The following is a 15,391-nucleotide window of genomic DNA, read 5'->3' as shown; positions in this document are numbered from 1 at the left end:
TTCCTGGACAGGGATCCGAGTTCGGACCCATCATTGGAGCAGGAGGGCACCTCGGCTGCTTAGTCCGTTCATATGGCTTGAGGCTCTTCCCCAGTTGGTAATGAGCCAATGCCCTCCATATTGGCGTCTACGTTGCGTGTTGGATTCCCTAGGTCAGAACCAATCAATGAATCCTCCCGGTCAGATGCATCTGAACATTATGCAGCTGAAAGTGGAGAAAGTCCTCAGTTGTGAGAGGGCTCGCCAGGAGAAAGAGCATTTGCCTAGGAAACTTGGCGTGGTGGATGATGGCGAAAAACATACTTCCGTAAAACGGAGTACTGGAGCGAGGATTTAGTGCCCGCATTGTTGCACATAATTTGGTTCTCCAGTTGTCAAGTTGAAAGGCCGAGTAATTTGACTCTTTCTGCGCATCTGGGCTGCTCGTGGAAACCCACACCCAGGGCATTTCTATCTTGCCATCACTATTTCTTGACCCTTTGACAAAACATAGCAGTATGAAGATCACATGGTTCTACCTGGCGACTACCTTGGTTTCCACGCCCATCGTACTCGCCCAGGTCGGAACTATCCTGGATCTTCCCCAATGTGGTGTGAGGGCAGCCTGAATGCTATTCTTCGGTTTCAGGGGACGTATGCTAACGAGTATTCTTTATTCCAGCAACAAGCAATCTTAGAGGCGATCCAAGAGTCTGGCTGCCCTTTGACTGATATCGAATGCATCTGCAAGAATACGGAATTTGTGAGCGAATTGGTAGGACTGATTCCACAGCTGTGCAGTCAGGAAGACAGCGCTGGTAAGTCTGATACGTTGATGCCTCCTCGAGAATTTTATAGCACCTTCTGCCTGTTCTGAAACAGAACAGGCTAGGAGGTGGACTCCATTCGCCGCCCTGAAGTCCTGTCAAGAATCCAGCAATATACAAACATGATATGCTGATGGCGATCTGAAGTGACGGCCGAGGGCGCCCAAGGGATTTGCATGGCGTATGGAGTAGAATTGAGTCTCCCCGATCTTTCTGGTACCCCGAATTCGACCAGCATCACCACGGCGGCATCTGGCACATCCGAGACCAACACACCCACACCGGCAACTTCTAGTGCTATTGTCTCAACTCAAAGTACTGTCTCTGATAGCGGTAGCACTAGTGCTCCAGCGAGCTCTACCATCCCTTCCTCGAGCCCCACGGAGGCAGTCGAAACCTCGGTTGAAAGCTCGGCAGCAGCAGAGACAAGTAACAGAGCCGTGGCAAATACTGTTGGACTGTCGAGCTTGGTCGGAGTGGTCCTCCTGGGGTTGACAGCGGTCTTATGACCTGGCTGATCGCGAGCGGAAAACACGCATAAGAGGGCCATCGATCATGAGCTCATACTATGTGAGGATTTATGGCGATTGAGGGTAGAAGCAACCAGTGATGGCGACCTAGCAATGCCGAGTACTAGACACCTAGGCAGGTAGAAATAGAATGGACTGCATGTGGTATCGCGCCTGCTCCTCCCTACTTTTGTCCGGGTGGTCGATTCTCTACAAAGCGGCGTTAGAAATTGTCTCAACAGGGGACAGAGTCTTGGCTTTCATGTGCTCAAACCGTTGCATGCTTGGAGAGCGGTGCTCGTGTCAATGTCAGACCCGTCGTGACCAGTCTTGTTTATCCTCGTAGCCTGGTCCTCCTCCTGCAGTCTGCGCATCCCAACCATCAACAACCATCAACAACCCCTCTCATTCACTCCGTTCCTCTCAACCATTTCCTCCATTCCCCCATCTCATCGCAATCATGGACAAATTCTCGGCTTTTGGAAAGAACATCAGGTAGGTTCAGCTGAGAGAGCCGCAGAAGGAACCCCCTTAAACCAATCATAAAGATTTCTAACTTGACTCGCCGGCACCAGTTCTGCTTTCAACACAACCGTCTCACCCTTTGCGCAGAGAAGTTCTCAATACCTCAAGGAACAACTGGGACAGGCAGACGATAAGGTGCGTTGCATTACTGGCTGTGCCTGCTGGTTGTCAGGAACCAGGATGCTGACATGTCCCCAGACTGCACTCCCCGCCGACTATATCGAGCTCGAGAAGAAGGTCGATGCCTTGAAATTGGTCCATCAAAAGCTACTGGCTGTCACGTAAGTATGACTATCATCCTCAGGTATTCCTGTTCTGATTCAAAGTCAGAAATCAATATACCAATGAAGCCTACGATTATCCTCCCAACATTCGAGAGTCTTTCACAGATTTGGGTCGCAGCATTTCGGAGAAGGTGACCCTCCTCTCTCGTGCTTCCAACACCTCCGAAGCACAAGCTGCCTTTACGGCGCCCCCTTCTGCCAAACCTCAACCTAAGACCTTCAACCACGCCATTGCTCGGGCTTCTCTCGCCAGCTCCCAGCTCATCCAACAACACAACACCTCCGAAACCGGTGAAGACCCGCTCGCCTCCGCACTCGAAAAGTATGCTTTGGCTGAAGAGAAGGTCGGCGAGGCTCGTTTGGCGCAGGATCATGCCATCCAGGCTAGATTCCTAGCTGGCTGGAACACTACATTGAACACCAACATTCAATTTGCGACCAAGGCCAGAACGGCCGTGGAGAACAGCCGCCTGTTGTTGGACAGCACCAAGGCTTCGAAGAAGAGCCAGATTGCTGGGCGAGGCCATAACCCTGATGATGAGAGCGCCTTGAGCGAAGAGGCACGTGCGGAAATCGAAGCCAAAGAAGATGACTTCGTCTCCCAGGTGGAGGAGGCACAAGGTGTCATGAAGAACGTGAGTCTCAAGCTACAATCGCCATATGGTAACATGTCCGCTAACACAGCACTAGGTTCTCGACACTCCCGAGCCACTCCGCAATTTGGCCGACTTGATCGCGGCTCAGCTGGAATATCATAAGAGAGCTTATGAAATTCTATCAGAGCTCGCTCCCGAAATTGATCAGCTTCAGGTCGAACAAGAGAGCAACTACCGCAAGAGCCGTGAAGGTGCTTGAACATTCCCCCTGTATTGACTACTCCTTCTATCATAAGTTTGGTTAGGGTTTGTTCACTTGTGCGACTGAACTGTATCTGTGTTCTATCATGGACTTGTTGGGACTTTACCATAGGGCAGGTATCACTCTATATGTCTTTTTCTAGAAATGAAGCTTGAATTGATTGGAATGCGAATACCTCCGTGGTAAACTGTGTTAGGGATCTAAATATAATATGGATGTGAATGTTAGAAACTACATCCCGCTAGTCTCCCACTAATGTCCGGTTAGTGTATATGCATCACGAATCCAGCGATTTAGCCGAAGGGGGCTGCGCAGTGGGCCCTGATGGGATTCCATCTCCATTTGCACCTGCATCTCCATGTCGTTGATGGCTCAGAGCTGCCCATTCAAACATTTAGCCGTGGACGTGGATTGAGGTGCACTCCCAAACAACCACTAAAGCCTACACGACTCTATTCAAGAATTCAACACTACCTTCCTATCTACCAGGATAGACTTCAACATTCCCCAGGACATCCCTCAGTGTCTACCAACACACAGCCACCTCTTACTCCAAGCCGTAGGCACCTTCCATACATTCGGAGAGGCGCCACCATCGAAGAGCAGAAGTGAGAGCGCAGAGCTCATTCACAAGATTTTGCGGAAAGGAGAAAAAGAAACATCACGAAATGGCCAATGGGTAAGTTGTGTTTCTACTTGCCTCACTGTGTCGGTTGCCACTATCTCGAATATCACTGCGGCACAATGCGTTGTGCTCCTCCACCTATCTACTCCGGAATTCTGTCAGTGGACAGCAGTCTGCCATCTTGGAATGTTTTTGGTCGACTGGAAGTCGAGCGTTGGACTCTCTTAATGGCCAGGGACATGTTCGATAACGCCGCTCGGTGCTATACTGTGAGCACATTCAATCAGTTATCTGAGATCACGATAGGGTCATCCAGTCTCTACAGGGACCGCCCACGCAGCAACTCGGAGCACCAACTACAGCCCCGAGCACGGGCAACGCAGTCACTCACTATCATACCCCTCTACCCGTCCTCAATGTTACCCAATGAACCTCAAGAGACAAAGCCATAGTCTAACAACTCATCCAATCTTCTAGCTGGTCAATACTCATTGGCCTGGTGATCGTCGTCGGACTCAGTGTCGGCGCGTGGTTTCTGAGCCCCAAGGGTGAAAATCAGACGTACGTATCTATGGCCTACTACAGCAGAACCTGCAACCTCGCACCCCCCAAAGTCACAACGGGACTAACACACAGCTACATCTAGGATATGGCGCAGTTCTCTGATTCTCAGTATCGCAAGTTGTTATATCATGTGGGGTACGTATTCCGATCCAGAAGCCAGCCCTTTCAGCCGTCATGCATCGACTTCCCATCTCTATGTCGGTGTTCGAGTTCCCTCGAAGAAAAGGTCTCATTCAGGAACTGACATGAGCCCAATACACAGCAATCACGTTCATGGCACAATGGCATCCGCTCATTGAACCACGCATGGCCAAGTTGCGACCGGGCTATGCAGGGGGCAGCTGATTGTTTAAGAAACATTCGACAACAGATTACGGGATGTGTGGCTCAAGATGTGATCCGAGCTATTTTCATCTCCTGCCCTTTAGAGACGAAGAAACAAGATTTGGATCGCAGTCAGGACTAGGGCTAGACCAGACACGAGACGACCAGCTGTCTACCTTTTTCCCCTGAGGTCCCGCTGGGGACAGGTGTGCCACAGAAGCAAGAGCTATCAGCGCTTGCCCTTTATAGCCTTTGAATGTCACAGTATTAGTCGATGAAATGTAGGCCTCCTCAATCTTATTACTGGGGCTCTGTGTATATCTATGCGCGCCTCGATGATAACCCATCCCGAAAAAGGAACGCGAGTTGCAGGAGATGATTATCTGAATAAGATCCGGACTTATAGCCGAGATCAAATTTATTGCGTTTGCATCCATGTGTCTTGAGACTTGGCTTACATGAAGGTCCAGGTCCGGTCCGGGACCGTCACCTCAGCGTTGAGGTTTGGCTTCCAATTTGCTAGTCTTGCATGTGAAGCTTTCATTATGCTGTGATTGATATTGCTTCAAGTATTGGTAGGGGTATCTCTGGTTCTGCTTGCCTCAGGCCATCACACTAGCATCACCATTGTCGAAGTTCTACCTGGAACTACTTTGAGCTTGCATCAAATTCCAGTCTCTGCCTCTGGCAAGCATGTCGTGCTGCAGGGCCCTATGCTATCATGTTGAGCCTCTAAAGGATCATTGTGTCTCAATAATGGAGCCAATGGGTCACCGAACACCGTGAAAGTCTTCACTTCCATAGTTCAACTACTTGTCTCAACTCCGCCGGTTTTTTTCTGATCTTCAACCGGCCCATCCTCGTCTTCGTCGTCTTCAATTACAGTAACTTCGATTTTTGTCTCGGATCCATTGTTTCCGCCGGTCCCTAAGTTAGGTTTCCCAGGACTCAGTTTGCCTCCAAAGGATGAGTTTGAAGCCGTACTATTCCGTCTTTCTCGTTCTCGTTCATCTTCTTCGTCATCTCCATCAGAGATATGCCCCAGTATTGCTTGCAGTACATCCGATCCACCAGTTCGAATACTACCTCCGGATGGTGACCGGATTTCTTCCTCGCCACTTGGATCTGTAATCCAGGTTGCTTTAGCAGAGTCTGGTGTTTGTACTTCGTCCTTGGTGGTTTCGTTGTTGGTTTCTGCGTGTTGGGATGTCTGAATAGATAGAGGATCGATGTCCCCAGGAATGGGCGTGGGTGTGGGATCTTCAGGTGCACGAAGTTCAGACGGAGGGACGATCGCACTGAGATCCAGCTTGGGGAATTGTCGATCCGGTGATGGCTCTTTCTCTTCCGTGGAGATTACGGAGGTTTCCGTTGATGACGGGAGTTGGCTGACTGGAGCCGTAGTTTCGATTGGTGTCTGAGTAGACTCGTCTTCCTCTTCGAGGCCTTCGGTGATGGTGTCAACCAAACTTCCAGTGCTTGGTGTATGCTTGTGCTTATGTCGACGAGCTGTGGCTGCCGTATTGACGACGTTGGTTGTAAAATTATCTGGCGGTGTATTCGAGCCATCTCCTGATTCAGTCGACACTTCTTTACGTAGAACTTGGATTTGTGGAAACCCATCGTCCAAGGATGTGGTGGAACTTTCACTCTCCTCTGGAGCCCCCGCGGCTTCTGCTGGGATTGTGTAGCTCTCTGATGGTATCAGGTGGTATGCGTCGCAGACTGTCTTGAATAGAATGTACAGGCCATATGTGCTTTCCACTGACCAAAAGATCTCGCGATGTTGAAACCAAGCATGTGCAAAGATCCTATAGACTCTTCGAAATATGTTGGTAAGGTGTTTCATGCTGTTTGCAATATTTCCACCCTCACCGCCCAGAGCGAGGCGTGAGGGGAAGTTTCTTGGACTGGTGAGGACATTCGCAGCCCAGTCAAGCGTATGATTGCAATAATCAATAGCGCAGCATGACTTTGGAGGATCATGGACAGCACACAGATATTGCCATTCGCTGGCGCGCATTTCTGGGCATGTCTGACTCGAGCATGCAGGCGTATCGTTCATGAGGAAAATTGAGACAATGTTTGCCTTCTGGGTCAGGAATCGACATAGCTCATAAAGCCAGAGGTTTTTATCCACAGACTCGGTTTCATTTAATTGTGGAGGAGTGGTGATTTGTATGGCTGTCTCTTTGGTGATGGGAATGGTTCGATCGGAGGCTTCGGTGTGTGTCAGTGTCGCATATTGAGCTTTGAGATGCTCTTGGAGTTGGAATGGTGAGTCAAGCTAGAGAGAGTGGTCAGTTCCGCTATGTGATCTCGAAATCAGCAGTCAGTCAGTACTTGCCTGACTCAGTGGCACAAGCGGGGGACCCATAGCCATATCTGCGGCCTTGGTGCCGGGTCTTATCCTCCTTGCAGCACCTTCATCTGGTCTGGAGGATGTTTCAAGTTGAAAATCATTCATGTCACTGATTCCAGGACTCTTGGGCCCGAACTGAACTTCTGGAATGGGAGGAGGCGAGGGTAGGCGTGGGGAGCTTGATGGCGAGACGCCCGAATGAGAGGGAGTAACTGCCGTCATCTTGGCACAAGGGGCGGGAAGAAAGATCTGCTGATGTAGGGTTAGGGTACGAGGAGAGGAGATTGTTAGTTGTTGAGAGGTGATGGTGGAGGAGAAGGTGGGTATCGCGCTTCTGGAGAAGGAGCCGCTGAACGACGTTCTCGGTCTGGATCTCTATGCGCTGCTGGCAGGATGCGATAGATACGAAGATCCTCGTTGTCACTGTCGTCTTCGGTTGGGTCGTCAGCGACGTCAATGCCGTCGACCCACTTCTGGACAGAGCGTTCCCCGACACAAGCACGGGAGGCTTTGTCGGAGCCTCGTTCAGATTGGAGGCCACCATCGCTAATAGCAGCGGAATCGAGATCTTTGGCGGAAGCCATTCCAATACGGTTAGCGTGAGTGGCAAGGTAAGAGCGGCCACACATGGCACCAGATTTATACTACTCTGACGGGCGTAGCCGATGACACATATCTTGGCGTTTTCTGGCATCAAGATTCAAGACCACCTCTGTTGGTCATCGTAGCGCGTGCGTGCAAACGAGAGAGCAATAAAGTCATCTCTCAACCCTGACCTGCGCGATTGTATTGTTCCCTGTCACCAACTATAGACACCAAGGCCCGTTCGTCAGAATAACCATGGACGAGGACGAGATCCCAGATCTCATTGATGTACATGAGAATGGCGAATCGGCTTCTAGCCGAACCAAAGTTGATCAGTCGATGAGAAAGGTCCCCATCACAATTGTCACAGGTAGCTTTGGCTCTTTGTCAATCCTGCTCTGCTACTAAGAGCGCTTATACTATGTGACAGGTTATCTTGGCGCAGGTAAAACCACCTTGCTCAATTACATATTGACAGCTGAACATGGGAAGAAGATAGCAGTCCTGCTGAACGGTAAGTGCATGGCCATGACAAACCATCGAGTACCTTGAGATTCACCAAATCTATCAATGTCTTGGAGACACTGACTTTGTGTTCTCTTCACAGAGTTTGGCAACACGGCTGACATTGAAAAATCCTTGACTGTCTCAAAGGATTCTGAATCAACGACTGAATGGATCCCCCTCGCCAATGGTTGCATATGTTGCAGTGTCAAAGAATCAGGTGTGGCAGCACTGGAATCGCTCGTGGATAGCCAAAAGGACTTTGACTATATCCTACTTGAGACGACAGGCGTTGCAGACCCAGGAAATATTGCGCCTATGTTCTGGCTTGATGAAGGATTGGGAAGCAGTATTTATCTCGATGGAATAGTCACGGTTGTGGACGCAAAAAATGTTTTGAAAAGTCTGGATGAGCCCGCACCGGATGAGATTGCCGAGACCGAACAAGGACAGAAGCAAGAACATGACCACCATGATACTCCTCTCCTGACCACAGCTCACCTACAGATCTCCCACGCCGATGTAATAATACTGAACAAAACCGATCTCGTTGACCAACTTCAATTGGAAATCGTCCAGAAGCGAATAACGTCCATCAATGGACTTGCGAAAATCAAAGTCACTTCTCACTCGCGGGTCGATGACCTTTCTGGCACGGTGCTCGATCTCTCGGCATACTCAACCTTTCCCAGTACCTCGGAAGGACCATCCTTTGCTTCCAAGGGTCACTCTCACCTTGATCCAACCATTTCCACTATCACATTACCGCTTCCACCATTTGATGTACAGAAACTCCCTCTCCTAGAAGGATGGCTCGAGACAGTCCTTTGGGAAGCAGATGAACGACAGCAGGGACAGACGCGCAGGTACGAAATTCACCGTACAAAAGGCCTGGTTGCGCTCACAGATGGTACCATCAGGGTGGTTCAGGGGGTTCGGGAGATCTTCGAGATTATCGAGCCCCCACCATCGACGCAGGACAAGTCTGATAACAGTCAAGGACCGGTGGATGGCAAGATCGTGTTTATCGGCCGCAACCTCGATCTAATAGATGCCAATCGCGTTCCAATCGAAACTTGATGGCCGTCCATGAAGTGGCTTGTCTTCAACGTGGACCTGTGAATTCCATTGAATGCTGGTCAGTTTTCTCTGGATTGGGGAAAATCAATCTGACAGCTTCGAACAAGTAGCAGCCCAGAGGATGAAACCGCACAAACCGCGATCCAGAGAACAAAACGTGCTCTGCCAACGCTAAGCACTCACAGATGCCCCATCTCAAGAAGGGCCAGCTTCCACGCAACCTGAACCCAAGACTAGCTGTAACAGTCAAAGTTCGTGGTTTGGCGCCTCACTTCATGGGCACAAACCTATCGGGGAAAGGCATATGTGCCATGCATCTGTTACTTCACACTGGCAGAGTCTGCCTCCTCAGTAACAAAGACGGGCTCCCGGCCAAACCCACCGACCGTGCTTCCGAGTGTCTCAACACCTCAGTGCTCAGAGAGGCACCGGGTCTTCACGCCACTGTTGCCAACGGCCACCGATGGAGGCCCCCAAAACCGCACCGTTGTGCATTTCATTGCACTTGTTTAGTTGAGCAATCGCCCCCATAGATACTCTGTGTGGACCTGAAGCTGCTATGCACCAAATGCTCTAGCCCCGAGTCAAGAGAAGCAGAAGAAGGAGGACTGAGTCCTTCGCGTCCTCTGATAGTTCTTCATGTTAAACTCTACTCTTCATTGTTCATGTAATTTCATAGACTTTGAACCGGGTTTCTTTTTTTCATTGCAGTCGTTGATCGTGATCATGATCATTCCGTGAGTGATACTGTTCTCTCCTCACGGTGGACGTTACGCTACCTAGGTACCTATCTAAGGAGGTACCTACCTGATTACCCAGACTCCTACCAAAATCCCCACTGCGCCTGCCATTGCCCTGGCACACTAGGGCAGGCAGGCAGGCGCCCCTAAGCTATCTGGTGGACCTGTGAGGTAGGCAGGTCCTCAACAGCGGGATCAATCGAATCCCGCACATAGACAAAACGCCCGATTCTGCTCCTCGCCCACGCATGCCGACCCGTTCGCGTCCCGTCCATGATCCATCCATCGAGGGGCCCCGGTTGTGAGGCTCTCATATACCTGATTAGCCCATCGACCCTCCCTTGACACTCTCTTAATTCCTATTCGGACCCTGGAAACAAGAACCAGGTTCGTCGCCGAGGGTGTGTTCCCCCGCTCTCTCTTGCGGGCCCCAACATCTCGTGGGCCCCCATCGGCCCATCGGCGCCTCGCCTGGACAGCTCTGTCTTTTACTCCAGCTGACATGTGAAGAAAAGGTAGACGAGACCCCAGAAGAAAAGGAAGTATTCATTTCCGTGCAGTCGTTGGTCTCATGGTCAAACTCCTCCCATCGTTATGTTAGCAATGAGCTCCACCTCTCAGATTCGTTCTCTTTCTTTCATACTGGAAATCGTGCGTGACCGTCAGTCATTTGCTCTTTATTCATTGTGATCACCTGCAACCCACTTGATTGTAAGAGTTGCTGAACGTGTCCGACTGAGTGTGCTGATAGTTGTGACCTCTTTGTTTTCCCAAAGCGCCAGTATACAAATGTCAGAGAGAAAAGAAACCCACTATCAAACGAACCTAAGCTACAGTCTACCTCGTTGAGGTAGAGAACAAATGGGTTCCCTGCCAAAAAGATGTCCAATAGCAGCAACATAGAGTTGCCGACTCCTCTTTCCAACAATCCACTTCTTATCCTTGTCTTACATGCAGAAGAAAACATATCAGCCAGATGTCACTGGTTTTGCGACCGAGCAACTTGAAAAAGCGCCAGAAAAGACCCCCACCGCCATTCCTCCACAGGATAAATATAAAAAATTTCCCGAAATGTGGCTAACTGACAAACACGAAATGAACCAAAAAAATACACGCCATGCAATGGTTATTAATAAGAAATAACAATGCTTGCTAAGCCACCCGTTTCCATGCTTTACCGTTCGCCCAGGTCGTTATATTGCAAAATACCGAACAGTCTGCGAGGTAGAAAGAAAAAATGCCTCGCGGTCATTGCAATTGATTCGTGGTATCATTCGCTTTAAGGTGCAGTACTGAATGTATCAAAAATTGGAGAATTCACAGTACTTGCGGCTGGTTGTCTGGATGTCTTCGTGAGAGCATTCATCATCGGCTGTCGTAGCTTCGTTCTCTAGCGCTGAAATGTTCAAATCAGAAATTTGTGTTATAGGTCGTAAACGGACGTAGTAGGTAATTAGCTTGTCGTGTTCAATGCCGGCCAGTGAGCGAATACAATTTTTTAGGTTATGATAGACCGGTATGAGGACTGCGGCACCCCAGAGAGATCGCCATCATAGTGGTATACTACAATGAGGCAGCAGCACGGTGGCTTGCAAGGGAGTTTTGCAAGTCTTTGTCGATGACATCAATAATGAAAGGAGTCTGACTCCAAGTTTAGGGGCACACCTCCAGACCACTGCTACATTGTAGTAGCCCCGAGAGCAAACTTGCTCTCAGACGCAGTATTGATGGATTGGTCTGAAAGATGTTGGACAATTGGTTCAGGTACGATCATCGGTGCTTGTGACGGTAGGGTCTGATTCCTTGACCTCATGCTTAAGCACCTGTTGTGACTTTGTGCTATCAGTCGATTTGCCAACAATAACTCCATTTGAGATTGCAGGTGCCGCGTTGGGGGACGCGCCGAAATCATGTATCTCTATGTCGACTTGTACTGAAGAATTTACCACATCTCGCTCTCGCTCTCGCTCTGTATCCCCGTCGGTCTCGGGACCGGCCATTTGCGTGGGAGCATCTGGTTTGGATACACTTTGATGGACAACGTTTACGCCGTCTCGCACTGGGAGCTCCTCAGTACCCTCTTGCTGATCTGTGAGTGCAGCTCGATCAGCGTCTTCTGCGAATGGCGACAGGCCAGTAGCAGGTTGAAATTCAGGAACTGCTGCAGCATCTTGTGGTTTTGGGTCCTCCGAGATCAAAGCACCTTCGGCCTCTCCATAGAGTAGGGCACATGGCGTGATGTCCTTGGGAGTATTGGCAATGTCCTCCTCACTCGTCCCTTTTACAAGTCGATTAGGGCCAGACGTATGAAGGGTGTTGACTGATAGGCCATGAGATATATCTGCGTTCAGGGGAGTCTTTGAAGCGGGTTGTGGCCAGCCAGACGGGGTGACAACGCCAGAACTCTGGTGACGGATTCCCTCATTGGTGGTTGAGAGCTCACAAGGCCCTGATATAGGACCTTGAAGCTGCCCAGAAGGTTGCATATCGGTAGCAGGAGGTTTACTAAGTTCCGCTATGCCAGATGGGTTTGACCCACTGCTCAAGTCTGGCACGTTGGAGGAAGCAGCATCATCGCCCAGGTTCAGAGGTTCGTCATAACCGCTGTCTTCGTATGGCAATCTTGGAGGAAACCCACGCTCTGCCTTCCACTGTCTCGCATTGTCATCTCCTTGTCCATCGGTTACTGATCCTGAAGCTGCAAGACCGGAATGACTACCCATCTCATTGAAATCCACCGCCGAGGGTGTTGCTTCAGTGACGTACTCTGCTGGTGGAGAAGGACTATAGGTAGGCAGAATAGTTTGGCTCCCTCGAGGTGTAATATCTGACGTTGTGGTAGAGTTTCTTGTCACTAGGAGCGGGCGTCTAGAAGAATATAGCTGATTCAGGTCCATGGGTCCAGCAACATCTATGGACTCGCCATCGAATTGGGACACTTGATCTTCAGATTGTCTCTCGACGTATGCATCGTCCCCGAGGATTTCCATTTCTTCTCGGCTAAATGTGCTTCTAGACAGCAAGTACGGGTGTCCTCCAAGTTCGACTTCGTCATAAAACTCACGATCGGCACCCGGGGAGATGGCGACAATGTTCGGTTCAACTTCGTCAACCACAGCCGCGGTCACATCGTTGGGCATCCAGTGGCGTCTCTCATTTGTTCCAAGGTGTGCAAAGTTTGTGGGTGGTCTTCTACCTCTTGGCCTGTCATATGCCGAGCTCTGGCTCTCGAGTTCATAATTGGAAGATTTCGGATAGGTGAACGTATAATCATCTCTTGAGCTTTCTGGGGAGTAGGGATGGCAATCGAAATCTTGTTGGTTGTGGCTGAACCGCTCAATGTCATCGCGTTCGACGGCATCTGCAGGGTTTATGTAGTTCTTCGGTGGGGAGATTTTCAACGGAGGCTTTCTTTGTGATGTACGTGTTTCTGAGGAGCTTGAGCTCTCGACTGGGAACAAGTCAATTAAATCCTTGGCTGATAGTCGGTCCCGAGGGCGAGTCGATAAACAGATCCTGACAATGGTTTGGTACCACTCTGGTACCTCTGAGGGAAATTCATCCACACTCAGAGGTGGCGCATGTCTTTCGGGTTCATCGTCATCCATCGCCAACGCCCAGAGCGTCATCCCTAGTTGATACAAATCAGACTTTTCACCAATGTACATTGAGATTCTTTGATTGCTTGCAATTTTGGTGGCGATCTCGGGAGGCTCCCATCCGACCGGACAGCCTCGTCTGTTGATGTCGATAATCTTTGCATTGTTGTCATCGTCTACCACAATGTTTGACAAAGTGAAATCACCCTGGACATAACCTTCCTCATGTATCTCACTGAGGCCACGGACTGCATGTTCTGCCCATCGACAACGATCTTCCCAGGGCGTACTTCCTCTATGGTCGTAGAGAAGATCCACAATGGCACCTCTCTCAGCATAGCTGATGAGAAGACCTTTGACATTTTCTCGGACATCATCGACCACAATCGCTTCGAGTGCGATGACATTACTAGAGCCGTGAAGAGCGTGTAATGCATTGATCTCGTACAGAAACTCGTCCACTGTGTCAGGACCAGGAATTTCCTTCTTGATGAAAACCCTCCCCTTATGTCGAATTTTGTACACAAAGCCCGATAAATGAGAATCGAAGATCAACTCACTTTCGCGAACTTCCATTGGTTGAAATTCATGGTCGTTGAGGATGTGAGCAACAGTGTTTCGAGGTGGGTATGGGATAATCTCGTTCACATCCTCAGTCACATGAACATGCAATCTACCATCGGTGGTCTCCAATTTCAGGTTTGTGACAGTATCGTAGAACTGGATCTCTGGAAGAGAGTCGCGGATCGATTCGTAGATTTGAAAGCTTTTGTCTCGCTGGAATTGAAGCTCTTTCAAATCCATCTCCAGGGACCCGGGTTCAGCATTCCGATAATCACATGAGACGGTAACCCGTCGCCAATGATTCGGTGTCTGGGCGTAGGTGACGAAAAACTTTTCCCGGTCCGACTTGTCTCTAAAGTGCATACTCAGGTTAAGAATCCATCGACTATCAAGTTCCGCTCGAAGGTCAGCCTTATCATCCACCGCCGGTCTGTCACCATAATGAGATTCGTCCGAAGAGGTAGTCGAAGGGGGCCGAGGTGGTCGGTTCTCGTTTTGCGAATAGAGGTCGTCTGTAGTAGATAAAGCTTGAAGGATTGGTTCAAGTGAAGTGGCAGCGATGATGTTGGGATGCATCGTCGTGGCTTCGGCCCTGGCCGAGAAGCCTACGGTGGGAGCAGATGATCTACCTGGCTCCCAATTCGGGGGTGATGAAGTCGCCCTCGGTCTAGGGAGAGATGTTGATATATTCCGGGTCGAAGAGACGGCTCTTCGCTCAGCATGACAGGGCTCGATAGGGAGAAGTCGTTCTCGCCTCTCCGAGTTTTGACGCCTGAAAGTAGCCTGTCTTGGGAGTCCGACTCCCACAGGCCTTGACGAAGATAGATCGTGCTTGAAGGGATCGGATCGATCCCACTCCCTGGGCCATTGGTCATCCTCGGTACATTCGATCGGACTTTGAGTCGGGTCATCTTTGGCAAAGAAATGATGAATTTTCTGCCACATGCCCGAAGGAAACGAATGTTTGTGTTGATGGGGTTCAGAGTCGACTTGTCTCAAGGGTGAATCAACATTGTGAATTCTCTTGCCCATATTGTGAAGGTCGACGATTGTTAGTGCCGGCGAGCCAGGTGAGGGGCAAGCGGAGCGACCCTCAGCAAGCTCGGCGGATTATCGAGGGTTGGGTAACACAACAGCAACAAAATGCGGATAAATGGCAATTGGACATTGATTGTGGTGGTACAGTGAGAATGTCTCGACGAGTCCGAAGTGGGAGAAGGCAATGTTATTGGCACCGGAACATGGAACTGTTGGTGGGAGAGACGTGGTCGTGTGGCTTTGCCGGCCCAAGGCGGTGTAGCTGGGACGCACCAGGTTCCAAATGATGAGCGATGGGATGAAAAGTCGATCAGAAGTTTGGGATTACGTTAACGTGCGCAGGTTTGATGGAAATTGATGGTAAATTAGCAGGAGACTGGATGATGGTGAGAAGTATTGAGATTGAGTGATGTTGGAACGATTT

General features: G+C 49.9%; 6 protein-coding genes across 6 annotated transcripts; 3 read left to right on the top strand and 3 right to left on the bottom strand.

Annotated features, from left to right (window-relative positions):
* Positions 1 to 508: 508 nt before the first annotated feature.
* On the top strand, positions 509 to 1,315 carry LTR84_002438 (uncharacterized protein; the record flags this gene model as incomplete). Its single annotated transcript, XM_064846048.1, has 2 exons — positions 509 to 797; positions 954 to 1,315. The coding sequence occupies 2 exons, from the start codon at positions 509 to 511 to the stop codon at positions 1,313 to 1,315; spliced, it is 651 nt and encodes a 216-aa protein (XP_064706273.1).
* Positions 1,316 to 1,775: 460 nt separating this feature from the next.
* On the top strand, positions 1,776 to 2,979 carry LTR84_002437 (uncharacterized protein; the record flags this gene model as incomplete). Its single annotated transcript, XM_064846047.1, has 5 exons — positions 1,776 to 1,810; positions 1,891 to 1,975; positions 2,039 to 2,121; positions 2,171 to 2,759; positions 2,815 to 2,979. The coding sequence occupies 5 exons, from the start codon at positions 1,776 to 1,778 to the stop codon at positions 2,977 to 2,979; spliced, it is 957 nt and encodes a 318-aa protein (XP_064706272.1).
* Positions 2,980 to 5,300: 2,321 nt separating this feature from the next.
* On the bottom strand, positions 5,301 to 7,079 carry LTR84_002436 (uncharacterized protein; the record flags this gene model as incomplete). Its single annotated transcript, XM_064846046.1, has 2 exons — positions 5,301 to 6,782; positions 6,843 to 7,079. The coding sequence occupies 2 exons, from the start codon at positions 7,077 to 7,079 to the stop codon at positions 5,301 to 5,303; spliced, it is 1,719 nt and encodes a 572-aa protein (XP_064706271.1).
* A 65-nt stretch (positions 7,080 to 7,144) lies between these two features.
* On the bottom strand, positions 7,145 to 7,441 carry LTR84_002435 (uncharacterized protein; the record flags this gene model as incomplete). The annotated part of the gene is made up of 1 exon (XM_064846045.1): positions 7,145 to 7,441. The coding sequence occupies one exon, from the start codon at positions 7,439 to 7,441 to the stop codon at positions 7,145 to 7,147; it is 297 nt and encodes a 98-aa protein (XP_064706270.1).
* Positions 7,442 to 7,697: 256 nt separating this feature from the next.
* On the top strand, positions 7,698 to 9,026 carry LTR84_002434 (uncharacterized protein; the record flags this gene model as incomplete). The annotated part of the gene is made up of 4 exons (XM_064846044.1): positions 7,698 to 7,812; positions 7,873 to 7,887; positions 7,921 to 7,956; positions 8,050 to 9,026. 4 exons carry the CDS (start codon positions 7,698 to 7,700, stop codon positions 9,024 to 9,026), a joined length of 1,143 nt encoding a protein of 380 aa, XP_064706269.1.
* Positions 9,027 to 11,526: 2,500 nt separating this feature from the next.
* LTR84_002433 (uncharacterized protein) lies at positions 11,527 to 14,961 on the bottom strand (the record flags this gene model as incomplete). Its single annotated transcript, XM_064846043.1, has 1 exon — positions 11,527 to 14,961. The coding sequence occupies one exon, from the start codon at positions 14,959 to 14,961 to the stop codon at positions 11,527 to 11,529; it is 3,435 nt and encodes a 1,144-aa protein (XP_064706268.1).
* Positions 14,962 to 15,391: the final 430 nt, after the last annotated feature.

Source organism: Exophiala bonariae, assembly GCF_035927105.1.
Source record: "Exophiala bonariae strain CCFEE 5792 chromosome Unknown scaffold_13, whole genome shotgun sequence".
Classification (NCBI taxonomy): Eukaryota; Fungi; Ascomycota; class Eurotiomycetes; order Chaetothyriales; family Herpotrichiellaceae; genus Exophiala; species Exophiala bonariae.
This window is presented reverse-complemented; position numbering and strand designations above follow the sequence as displayed.